Genomic DNA, 13,508 nt, shown 5'->3' on the forward strand with positions numbered 1-13,508 from the left:
CTAAAGAAATACCTTAAAAGTGGATTCATTCAACACGCTTTGCCTTGGGCTTAAACAATTCTATTGGTAAAGAAAAAAGATGGGTTTATGCAATTATGTGTAGACTATCGTGGTTTACATCAAATCATAATTAAGAATAAGTACCCTTTGCCACAAATAGATGAGTTATTTGATCAACTCTGAGGGACAAAGTACTTTACGAAAATCAATTTACGATCCGGATATCATCAAGTGAGAATTCGGGAAGTGGATGTCTAAAAGACTACTTTTTGAACTAAGTTTGGTCACTATGAGTTTTTAGTCATGCCTTTAGGTTTGACTAATGCTCTGGCCACATTCATAACACTCATGGTGGATAGTGTCTTGAAACCTTAATTAGGAAAATTTGTCGTGGTTTTCCTAGATGATAGCCTGATCTATAGTCATACAAGAAAGAACATCTTGAACACTTTTACGGCAAGTATTTGAGTTACTTAGGCAGCATTCACTTTATGCCAAGAAGAGTAAATGTGAATTCTTCGTAAAAGAAATTTACTACTTAGGCCACATAATCTCGAAAGATGGCATTCGTATGGATCCAATGAAAGTTGAAGCCGTATTGAAATGGCCACATCCCACAAACATAGAAGAATTATAATTTTTTCTTGGTTTGTCTGGATTCTATAGAAAGTATGTTCGAGATTATGCTAAGATAGCTATTTCGATGATGGATCAACTTAAAGGAAAGGGTAAGACCTTCGTTTGAGGGGATTCCCAGCAAAGAAGTTTTGAAAAACTTAAGGTAGCTATAGCTACAGCTCCCATTCTCCAAGTTGTCAATTCGAATCAACCCTTTGTGGTAGAGACAGATGCTAGAAATGATGCAGTAGGAGAATTCCTCTTACAAGGGGAGAAACCTATTGCATTTGAAAGTAAAAAGTTAGACAGGGCTCAACAAAATTATTCAACTTATGAAAGGGAGTTATATGCTATAATTCATGCCTTAAAGAAGTGGAGGCATTATTTATATGGTGCCAAAATTGAGATAGTCTTTGATCATGAGAGTATCAAACGGCTATCTAGTCAAAAAAGTTGAAAGGACACAAAGCTCGATGGGCAGAGTTGCTCCAAGAGTTTTACTTTCAACTGATATATAGAAAAGGACGTTACAATGTGGTGCTAATTCATTGAGTCGCATGCCCATGGTCAACGAGTTGAGTTTTACTCAAATTAAGAGTGATTTTTTGGATCACGTAAGGGGAAGTGCGTTGATGGTCTGCATTATGCCCACGTGTGGTGTCATAGAGAAGAGGGATCCCTTGACTATAAATAAAGATAGTCCCATTTATGAGACATACACTTCCACTAGTGGTAAGTCTCGAGAGATGCCCCAAGGAGACATGTCACGTACAAGTGATGAAAGAAATCGTTGGAAGAATTTTTCCATCGATAATGGTTATTAACTTTACAAAGGTAAAGTATGTATACCTTCAAACTCAGACATTAGGCGTTGTATTTTATATGAATGTCATGATAGTTGGAGTGCTGATCATCCTAGAATACGTAAGACATATGCACTAGTTAAGAGACAATTTTATTGGTCTAGCGTAAGGATGTCCAGGACTATGTCTTAAAATGCCAAAAGTGCCAGGTCAATAAAGTAGAACGCCTAAAGGTAGGTGGTTTACTAAGTCCACTAGAGATCCCAAATGGCAAGTGGGAGAGTATCTCAATGGACTTTATAGTTGGATTACCTAAAACGAACAGAGGCCACGATTCGATTTGGGTGGTCATGGATAGGTTGACTAAAATGTGTCGGTTTATTTTGACAAAAACGACAGTAACTACGCCTCAGTCAGCAAGGCAATTCATTGAAAATATCTATTGATTATATGGCTTACCTGCCGATATAGTTAGTGATAGAGATACAAAGTTTAATAGCCATTTCTAACGTGTTGTGTTCAAGAGATTGTTCACCATGCTAAATATGAGTACAATTGATCATCCTCAAAGTGATGGTCAAACCGAGAGAGTCAACCAAGTCTTGGAAGACATGTTACGAGCATATGTAAGCAAAAAGCAAACCAATTAGGAAGAATATTTACCCATATTGAAATTTTCTTATAATAGTATCAAACATTCAACAACGGGATTTAGTCCATTTATGTTGATGTATGGTTTTCAACCACACGAACTCTAGTGGCCATTGGACTCGAGAAAGAAAAGATAGAAAAGGTTAAAGATTTTCTTTAGGATCAATAGCAGATGACGAAAATCACGAAAGATAATGTTAAGAGAGCACAGGACCGTGCTAAACATTATGCAGACAAAGATCGTAGACAAATCATCTTTGAGGAAGGTGCTAAAGTGTTTTTAAAGGTTCTCGTACACTCCAAATCTTTGAAACGGGAAGAAGTCTGATGCTATCTCCAAGGTATTGTGGTCCATTTAAAATACTTAAAAAAGTAGATAGTGTTGCTTATAAGTTAACTTTACCAGAAAGCTCTAAAGTTTATCCAGTTTTTCACGTCAGTAGACTAAAAAAGAAATTGGGTGATGACGATAATCTCGTTAGTCAAGAGATCCTAGTAGAACTTATTGAATTCCCATCTTTACCACATGAACCAGAAAAAGTCTTGGATTTCCAAGAGAAAATAACTCGACACTCTACACGATAAGCGTGTTTAGTCAAGTGGAAGGATAGACCAGAAGAAGGTTCTACCTAGGAAAAAGACGAAAATTCCTCTTAAGGGAGGGGGTAAATATCAGACAACGAAATTATTGGGAGCCTAGAGAGCTCGACCGTACGGGCAAGGCACGGGTGGGGTTTAGGGGAGCCAAAATGACTAGGTACGGACTCAAGGGTGGCCAGACACTAGTGAGAGTGGCCAGGCACATGTAAAGAGCAACAAGTAAATAAAAGAGTTGGGTCCAATCTTACAGGGTCGTGTGTTTTTGGTTGTGGTTGGGAGGAGAACCAAAGGAGCTCTCAGCACTCTTGATTAGAGAAGAAGTTCGCCTAGCTGCCTGCTAGTTGCCTTCATACTTTCCCTTGTGCTATACTCTTATATGGGATGTAAGGATTTATTCAAAGATGTACTGCCTAGCATGCAGAGTGCAGAGGTCAAATTGGCACATGCTTAGACTTTGAATAACATAGCTACTTTTAACATTGCTGGCCATACCAAAGCACATATATAATCTTTGATACTCCCTTTTACAACATTGAAGCACTTTGATCATGTTGTTTAAACTAAGGTTAAGAACATCTAGCCTAGAATGTATATTGCACATGTGTATGTTCACATACACCCTCCACCAAGCTGTCTAAAACCAAGGTTAAGAGAATCTAGCATTAAATGTCTCTCCCTCAAAAACACATATATGCACATGTATGTGCACCATACACACATGCACATGCATGCACACCCATATCGTATGTGCACATATGCACATGTACTCACTCACACACACGTGCGTGAATTCATGCACCCTTCCTACTATTAACCATAGCCACCTTCCTTATAAGGAGAACCATACAATTAATATCTTAAGGCATATCCACTCATGGCCAACTTTATTTTATACAAGAAGATGGTTTTCCCTTATGCCCTTTCACTGTTTGGTCTAAGGTGGTGACTCTTAGTCTATGTATTTGTGACATAGAGCATTTGCAAACTCTTTATTTAATAAAATTTTCATATTCCTTTTTATTTTGCAATCCTTAGGTCTTCTATCATGTGAATCAATAAGACGATGTTGTGTTTACAATTAGCACAAATCCATTAGAAAGCATCGCCAAAACTTGATTTCGTGCCATCATCCACAAGGATTATTACTATTTGAACTAGCATACTTAATTTTGATATGGTAACACTTTCTTGCCGTTATCTTTGGTCCAAAGCTAGTCCCATTTCTTAACCCCAATTTATGTTAATGACTTCTACTAAAACACTTCACGCCATTCGCACCTAGTCTTAAACCCCTTCTGTGACACTCAAAATAGTAACCCCATATGAAATCCCTCTTAGTTTAACCCTTATAAAATTACCCATAGTGGACTCATGGTCATATTTCCTCATACAAGGTGCAAGATAATGACTTCTTTCATTTTATACAAAAAATTGAAACATAAACAATAAATACCATTCTTCAACAAAATCTAGATTTTTTTTGGTAAGTCCCCTACTATATCATCCCATTTCCATCACCTCCTTATCCCACCAACCACAACATGCAAATTGTAGAAACTACACATCAAATTTCTCAAAACTTCATTAAAATTAGACTTAAGAAATATAAACATATACACAAGATGTTGTACAAATTATTACTCGTCAAGCAAGCTTAGTACAAAATAAAGCAACCACCAAATTAGCAATACCAAATAATAATTCAAGAAACACATAACTAGTCTGCCAACTCTCTCATCAAATATATACTAGCAAAAACAAGATAATTTATGTAAAGTTAGTTTGGGAATCACTGGGTTACTACAATCACTTGCTTGAGTGGCTCAGCTCATCACTACCCACCCTAACCAAGAGGTCGGGAGTTTGAGCATGGACACTGCAGGGTTGTGGGTGTGAGTGGTGTAGCTTTTAGCTCGGTTACATCCTTCCACCCTAACCAAGAGGTCGTGAGTTCGAACATGGACACTGCAAGGTTGTGGATGTGAGTGGTGTAGCTTTTAGCTCAATTACATCCTTTCCAAAACAGGAAAAAAAAGAGGAAGGGAGGTATTTATAGTTACATATGAGCGAAGAAGTAGCACTTACGTTCATTGTAGAAATGAAAGTGAGAGGCAACAAAAGTTGGGATTCAAGAAACTTGGGCTATGAACTAGCACAAAGTGCTAAGCTAAGACTTGCCTATGGCAGGCCAACAAGTGGACTTGAGTTAGTCCGTGCCTAACCAAGAGATTCAAGGTTCAAGTCCCATCCCCTCCACTTAGGTACATGTATCAATCATATTTGGCTTGCAGGTAGCTAGCTATGATTTATCCTAAAAACACACCCAAGATATGGGGTACAAGGGTTTATTCAAGGATGTACCCACCCAGCATGCAGAGTGCTAAGGCGAAATTGGCACATGCTTAGAACTCTGAATCATAGTTGTCAAGTACGATACCGTACTGTTCATACGATATGATACCGTATGAGAAAATACAATACATAAATTTTTTCTTATCGTACAGTAAAATATGGTGTTTTAAAAAAATACTTATAAACTTAGGTATTTCCAAGTCCAGATATGGAGTATTTTAGAAAGGAGGGAAGCATCATAGTACAGAGGAAGCTCGAACAGCCATAGATAAGCCAAGAAAAAAAAAACCATTACCTCCCCAAAAAAAAAAATTGGGGAAAAAAATATTTTTGAAAAAAACAATTTTTGAAAAAACAAATATTTTTTTCTTGAAAAATCCGTACGAGTACGTACGGTATCGTGCCGTGCCATGCAATATTCCGTACGATAAGACATCGTACGCGGTACGGAAACAACCCTGCTCTGATTGATATAGCTACACATAACATAGGCAGCCATCTCATCAAATATATGTTTTGCAGAATCACTAAAAGAGAGCACTACTTCCAAGCCTCACTGCACCGTGCACACCGAGCAGTGGTCACGGTGAGATGGATAACACACAGAAACTCACTCTACATACAAGGTGCTCACACTATGCCCTACATAAAAAAGGCGGACAACAACAAAGAGATGGCTCCAAATAAATACATGTTAAGAGTACCAACACCATGTGCTCTTCCAAGGTGGAGAACACCCATAGAACTGTTTTACAAAACTATTATCATGAAAGAGAGCAGATGTAAGTGATTTAAGGGTTGCAGAGTTGCTTTACATGGGGCACCCTTTTTTAACCATGGCATTGTACCTTGGTTGTTCCTAATGTTGCCAACCCACACGCCTTTACCTTGGAAAGCAGCAATCACATGGTATTCCGCATTGAATAGGTTCCTTGTCAATGGCTTCTTCACCCACTTGTTGTCCTCCCAACCCTAATGGCCCCCAGTACTCCACTCTATCAAACTCCTTTACATTTGAATGGAAATACACCCATACCGGCGCCTTCTCTAGCTCTGATTGGCACACAAATTATGACCAGCACAATCATCATAAGGCTTAGTGTAGGCTTGAAACCCTAGGAATTTACCCCCCAAAAAAATTAAAAAAAAAGGCATGGAGCCCTAGGGTTTAACAACAAAAAGCTTGGAGCTGGAAGGGATTAAGAAAAAAAGAAATAAATCACTAATTGAATTAGTGTTCCTTTTATCCTTAGGTCTCAACTCTCCCCAAAGAAGAGAAGAAAAAATAAAAGTAGATGATGCAAAGGCTAAGTCATAATGTAATCCAAAATGTACCTGGGTGCTTCATGAAAAGGGCTTGATCTCCATGCCTGAATGCTTTTAGTACCTGAAAAAAGAGAAATTTCTCCCTAATTTGCTTCATACTTCTTTTCTCGTTACTTCTTTTTAAAAGAATTACTTCATAGGGAGAAGAAATCATGAATTTATTGCGCACACACCACTGGGAGCTCCCTCTTGAAGATGTGGAATCTCAGTCTTGCAAAGGCATCTAGAAACCAATGGCCACCACTGATGTGGCAATGCACATGGAGAGACATGGACCCTTGGCATTTCCTCCACATTCCGACCACATCATCTCTTTGGAGCCTCTTGTACCACCCTTGCAACTGCAAAACTGTAACAAACTCTGTAAGCCAGCTGGCACCAAAATTCACGCACAATTTGGCACCAAATTAGTGCACAATTATGGGTTTGGGAAAAATTGCACCACATTCTTAGTGATCTACTTGAATCAAATGTGACTTATTGTGCATAATTTACATGCACATGCGCTCATGCACTTTACTCCACAATCAAGGCAAATATGTTGCACCTGCGCTTTATTGATGCTTTGAGAGATTGTGAGAGTGAGCATGGCAGTAATGTCACAATGCGTTAGAGTGTAGATTCTAGGAAGATGGTCCGGATGTCCATCTACATTCACCCCCAAAAACATTACATCAAGCTTGGAGGCTTCAAATATGGCAGGCCCAAAAACCTTTGCAACCTGAAAATGAAGACCCCACAAGCTGATGGTATAAGCTTTATAAAAGCAACTTCATCAATTAGACATATATAAACAGTGTATATGAAAATATGCGAGCGGCCAACTTCATACTTAAATTTAAACAAATCAGATAAACCCACACTACCAAACAAAAGAAAAAAGAAAAAAAAGCAAAGGAGTGTCCACATACCAGACCTTACTAAGCAAAAAGATGAAGAGATTAAATGTCCATTATCACCAATAATCAAAACAATTAAAGAAAGCAAGCAATGGCATGTGCCCACATACAAGATGGGCATAGCTGAATACAGAAAATAACCACAATAACCCCACATTACCTGATTGAGGCAGGTGGATGAAGCCCAGATCAAACCCACACAACCAATTTATTGAAAAGGCCCTAGACCGCCCACTCAGGAAAATGAAAATAGTCCACTACGATGGACCTACCTAAGGAAAATCTCTCTCTCTCTCTCTCTCTCTCTCTCTCTCTCTCTCTCTCTCTCTGTGTGTCACACACACAGAGGACCCACATTGTGGGATTGAACGGGAACATACCAGATTGGGCAGGAGTAGTCCCGATTGCAAGCTTTGGTCCGTGTCCTGTGTTGCTGTGAGGGAGCTTCTGCCCGAAAGCAGCCCATGTTCATTAAAACTGTAGCATTTGAGCTGCGAGCGGAGGGTTAGTAAAGCCTTCTTTCTCAGTTTTTTGAAGCTCCCAGTGGTAGTAGTAGCAGGAGCATGCTGAAGAGGGAAGAGGGCCTGTTTCTCAGTAGTAGTAGTGGTAATGGGCGTCGATGGGGAAACTTTCATATGGGCCATCAAGAAGACCATGGGGCTCACACTAGAGTGAGCTAGAAAGAGGCCCCATTTCGGATCTGTAAGACAGGTCCGGCTAAGAAGATAAGAGGCGGCCGTCCATCGCGGCGTCGAGGGGAGAGGGCATTGTATGAAACGATGGCGCCTGCGCTCCCAACCATCAACCCGTACATACAGTCCATTCAGGAAGATGATGCTGGCTGCGCACGATCCACAACAGTGCTCACTACCTATGCTATAGTGGGGTTACAATTATTATTCGTGGCGGAGAGAAAGAGAAACAAAAGAGAACCATATCCACAAACCTGCTTCTGACACTACATACAGTCCATTCAGGACGATGATGGTGGCTGCGCACGATCCACAACACTGCTCACTACCTCTGCTATCGTGGGGTTACTACTATTATTCGCACTGCTCACTACCTATGCTATCGTGGGGTTACTACTATTATTCGTGGCGGAGAGAAAGAGAAACAAAAGAGAACCATATCCACAAACCTGCTTCTGACACACCTCCTCATTTCCATTTCCAATTTTCCAAGTATGAATATATATATTTGGTATTGCCGCGCGTTCCTAAAACTAACTAATCGAGAAAAACGGTAGCAATTTGGCCTAGCCTTAAATTTCAAGGGTTAAAATTTTGAAATTTTACTTATAAAACCGGTTAATCTTTGCATAAAAACTGATTGAGCCTCAAGGTCATCCTTTTTTTTACTCGTTAGTAAAAATTTATTTTTGACACGTGTGGATATTTTTCAAACTGAGTTAACCAAAATAGAAGCATAGCCTCGATGCAAAAGACCACTCCACTAGCATGGTAGGTTATCATGTAATGATAGCACGAAAGGAACACCTAGTCTTTTACAGAAATTGTCAAGACAACCAACACTATGCATCCTATTTTTAGTGCTTTAGTGGTACCAACTCTCAAAGTAACTCGAGGAAAAACTCACACACACATAACAGAGACAAAGGAAGGGGGGTGTGGGTTTCAACACATCACAGAAAGGGGTAATGCAAGAGAAAATGTTTTTTTATTTCATTACATAGCTATATCACCCATATGAGAAGGATCGATTTTATAGAACCACATTAAAAAAACATATTAGAATAATCCACAGCCTAACTTTTATGCTTCACTCTTAAACATGCCAATTTGCAATGTATAGAGTATTCGTTCTCTTTCAACTTTTCTGTTGTTATGGAATCATTGCCTTTTGCTCACTAAAACCATATTGCATACATCTTTCATTAATAGCGTACAGCTTCACCCTCCTTACATCCCAAAAACCAAACAGATGTAAGCCTTCAAACATGAAAAAGGATAACATACAAACTCTCGACATAGCATGCATGCAACGACAAAACCGGATAAGATAACAATAGTATGAATACATAGTAGTACAGAACGATGCATCAAACTAGGCAAGATTCACACATGATTACAAACTGAGATCAGTTAGAGTAACCAAGTAAGATATATGCATTGGTACATATAGAGATCATACTAAGTATAAACAATGTAAGTAAACATACATGGTTTTCATACATACTATACATGTGGATGGAAGTATACATGTAGACACACTCTATACATATAGATGGAAGTATACATGTAGACACATACTAGCAAGGTGGAGGAGGACAAGAGAGACAGAAAAGAGGGGGGGTGAAGGTATTCTTTAACTAACTGTGAAAAAAAAAAAGCCTCAGAGGAGTTAGTTATTAGGGGAGGCCTCCTTGACTGATGGAAACTTGGATACTAGAGAGATGAGAAAGGCCATACCTATTTTAGCCTTCACTCTATAAGGAGACCTCAACTAGGCTTGATAGAGTGTACTTTGGTGACTAGGCCTCCAACATTCCTTACACTCTCAAAGTCTGGGTGGATACCTGTTCTGTGCTCTCTTTCTCTCTTAGATGGGATTGGGAAGACATTGGTTGTGAGAAAGGCATTCCCCAAAAGGTTGTTGATGGCCAACAACTCTTTGCTTATGAAGGATCAACTATTTGATGAGCTTACAAATAAAGACATTTAGAAACTGGAAAGTAGAGGAGGATGGCAAGAGCAATGATCTGCTTTTGCCTAGGATATGCAAGATGTGATAAGACAATTTAGAAAGAAAAAAAAAGGGCTAAGGAGAGAAGGGGAAATCAACATGAGGTGAGAAAGAGATGAGACTTGTTAATGAAAAAAAATATAGGAGGGAGCCTTGAATAAGGAAGAGTGGCTCAAGTTAGAGGAATGGAAAAGGAAGATGCAAATCCAGGATTCCAATGATGCTTAGAGAGAAGGATTCTCTCTAGAAAATTGACATTTTCTACCTCACACTACCCCTCTAAGTTCTTCTTCAGATCTCTAAAGGATAAGCAAGTGAGGGACTCTATTGGTCTTGCAAAAGACTCAGATGGGGCCATTCACATGGAAATCCCAAGGATATGGCTCAGAAATGGAAATCCCAAGGATATGGCTCAGAAATCCCAAGGATATGGCTCAGATGGGGCCATTCACATGGAAATCCCAAGGATATGGCTCAGAAATGGTTAAGCCATTTGGGCAATATTTTGAGTATGCATGAAGATATCTCACATGCTAGGTTTGAGGTTGAAATAATAATAATAGAAGGGGTAAGCCAAAGGGTGTCCTCCAACTAAGCTAGGTGGGTTGAAAGACCTATTGAACAAGAGGAATGTATGGCTACCTATAAAACTCTAGGGTGGGATGGACTATCAATGGAATTCTTCATTGAGTTTTGGGAGAAGCTTAAGAATCAAGTTATTGGGATTATTGCCAAGGCTTTTAGGGAAGGGAAATGGAAGAAGCAAATTAAAGAAGGGATTATCATCACTACCATATAAATGCTACAAATCCCTGTAGTGATTATGTGAACATGTATAGGGATCATGTGGTTGATCAATCCCCAAATGGAAATAAGCCTAAAGCTTTGCAAAAATCTTCAAACTTATCTTGTGACAGAGCCTCTCCCTGACATAATGATAAAGCACCTCAATGTGCTTTGTGCGAGCATGAAACATTGGGTTCCTTGTAAGAGGACTAATGCACTTTGGCTGTCAGTGCGAAAAGGTGGCTCATCCATACACACTCCACAGTTGTTGTAAAAGATGCCATGTACTTAGCTTCACAGCTCAAAGCGGCCATTGCTGGCTTCTTCTTGTGGATAAGCCATGATATATATAAATCACCAAGTTGAAAGTAAAAGCCACTAGTGGACACTTGCGTGTCATAACATCTAGTCCAATCCGAAACACTGAAATAATGTAGCTGAACATCAACCCCTTAGCATAGAATAAACTAAGGGTTTGAGTGCCCAATAAGTATCATAATACTTGCTTGGCAGCCTACCAATGCTTACTTTCAAGACTATACATAAACCTGCTGAACTGGGAGACCCCGAACTGAATGTCTGGCCTCATCTTACATAGATAGATGAGGCACCCAATACCCTACTAATAAAGTGATGCATCAAATGGTTCACATGCATCTTGGAGACACCAAGCCTAGCACATGTGTCTACTATTGTATAGCAACATTCTTACAATCTTCAAGACCAAGTCATGTAAGTAGCCTCCGTATGTACTTTGATTGCAACATCACAATACTATCATTATGTTGCATAAACTCTATGCCCAAATAATAATGCAATGAGTCCAAATCTGTCATCTCAAATGACACATGTAATTTAGCCTTGAAGGCTAAAATCTTCTCCTCATTAGGACCTATGAACAACATGTCATCAATGTATATAACATGTCATCAATGTATATAACAATGACCAAAAATATTCTTTACTCTTTACACATAGGGTACTCTCAATTGGATTGTTGCAAAAACCATTTGCAAACAAGTATGTGTTTATCTTCTCATAGCATGCTATGGGAGCCTTCTTAAGGCCTTATAAAGCTCTTCTCAACCTGCATACTTTATATTCCTACCCCTTCTCAACAAAAACCATTTGCAAACAAGTATGTGTTTATCTTCTCAATTGGATTGTTGCAAAAACCATTTGCAAACAAGTATGTGATTATCTTCTCATAGCATGCTATGGGAGCCTTCTTAAGGCCTTATAAAGCTCTTCTCAGCCTGCATACTTTATATTCCTACCCCTTCTCAACAAAAGCATGAGGCTGAGATACATAAACCTCCTCATTGTTAACCACTCCGGTTAACATTATTTTTTAAGTGTGGCTACGCTTCTTGTAACTTATCTTTTTGTAACCGCACAAAGCGCTAATTGATAAAAGAGATATGGGATGATTGAGCTTACGGCTTGTGTAATGATGGTCATAGGAAAGAGATGTATATAAAGCTAGGAAGCTAGTTTTGGCCCCCAAATTGTAAACGGGCAGCCAACCATTGTAAAATGAGAGCTCTTGTATATAAGACATTTTATGGAATATGAAAAGGGGCAATCCCATTAGTCTCATTTGAGTTCTCTCTCTCTCTCTCTCTCTCTCTCTCTCTCTCTCTCTCACACACACACACACACACACACACACACTTTGTGAATGCTTGCTTGTATTGTTGATGTTTGCATGCTTGATTGTTGTGGTGTATGCATGTTGGGGATGGTGATGATCTAGCTTCTCCTCTCCTCTCCCCTCTCTTGTCTCTCTACCAAGGTCCCTCTTGCATGCATGTGGCATAGAGTGAAGGTTAAGCTTTCCATAGCTCCCTCCTTCTTTGCTATCCTTCTAGCTCTTAAATCTCCACTTGGGTGACACAGGTGGTGGTGGAGTGAGCCCCTAGTGGCCTCACAAAGGGGAGTTAACCCTCATTAGGGTTGGCTAAGTGCACATCTCCGACTCGACCCTTGCATGGTTATTTCTCTTCTTATTTTCCTCTCTTGTGTGCAAGGTTGTATGTTTAGCTTAACAAGTTTAGTCCTGGGGGATAGCACTTATCTAAGGGTCCTCCACATATTTCATTTGCTAGAGTTGTCATTCGACCCAGTTGGAGTGTAAATCCACTAGTTGCTAGAGTTGTCATTCGACCCAGTTGGAGTGTAAATCCACTAGTTGATTGCTTATTGTTTGAGTTGTCATTTGTTTGATTGATTGTATTCAATGGAGCTATGGAGGTCAATAGGAGCATTGAGGTATTCACCAAAGGTGGGAGACACAAGTAAGTGTTCAATCTTTTCTCTTGACATTCATACAATTTTTGATTCAGGATTGGGGCCCTCGACGGAGGAGAGGAAGGTAATGTTACAAATGAGCTATGGGGTGGCATTGGCACGGTGGCCAATTGCATGGAATAGCTTTCTTGCATGTTGTCATCAAGAAAGATTGCCCATTTGCAAGCATGATCAAAGGTGGAGGGGTCCTTGACCAACATGTGGTCGTGAAGCCTTGGATTGTGTAAGCCCAAGAGGAAACAGTCCATGTAGTCACGTAATGTTTCCTTTGGTTTTTGTTCTAATTGGAATAGTCGGATGACGAGGCTCCATTTAGGCTTGTAGGGTGCAAATCCAAGAATGAAGGCATCTCTCATTGCTTTGAAAGCGCTTCTGTGGCGAGGGTCCAAGGATTGGATCCATTTCATGGCCTTGCCTTGCCTTCAAGGCGGCTGTCCAAGTAGATGGACTTTGGTTG

General features: G+C 39.7%; 1 protein-coding gene across 1 annotated transcript; it reads right to left on the reverse strand.

The window, feature by feature from the left end:
• Positions 1-5,695: 5,695 nt before the first annotated feature.
• LOC147634449 (protein STAY-GREEN, chloroplastic-like) lies at positions 5,696-8,417 on the reverse strand. Its single transcript, XM_086803514.1, has 5 exons — positions 7,630-8,417; positions 6,898-7,071; positions 6,524-6,691; positions 6,360-6,411; positions 5,696-6,077 (listed from the first exon to the last, which is right to left on the reverse strand). The coding sequence occupies exons 1-5, from the start codon at positions 7,903-7,905 to the stop codon at positions 5,908-5,910; spliced, it is 840 nt and encodes a 279-aa protein (XP_086659640.1). The 5' UTR covers positions 7,906-8,417; the 3' UTR covers positions 5,696-5,907.
• Between the last annotated feature and the right edge of the window lie 5,091 nt (positions 8,418-13,508).

This window comes from Cibotium barometz, chromosome 10 (assembly GCF_041138505.1).
Source record: "Cibotium barometz isolate CiBa-2024 chromosome 10, ASM4113850v1, whole genome shotgun sequence".
Taxonomy (NCBI): Eukaryota; Viridiplantae; Streptophyta; class Polypodiopsida; order Cyatheales; family Cibotiaceae; genus Cibotium; species Cibotium barometz.

What these genes read in the sequence shown, in the direction of transcription:
- LOC147634449 (XM_086803514.1), bottom strand. Translation starts at nt 7,905, where the DNA reads ATGGTCTTCTTGATGGCCCATATGAAAGTTTCCCCATCGACGCCCATT. An exon ending in AAAGCATCAATAAAGCGCAG is followed by an intron (nt 6,692 to 6,897) that starts GTGCAACATATT and finishes ACAGTTTTGCAG; the next exon opens with TTGCAAGGGTGGTACAAGAG. An exon ending in CCTTTTCATGAAGCACCCAG is followed by an intron (nt 6,078 to 6,359) that starts GTACATTTTGGA and finishes TGTGCCAATCAG; the next exon opens with AGCTAGAGAAGGCGCCGGTA.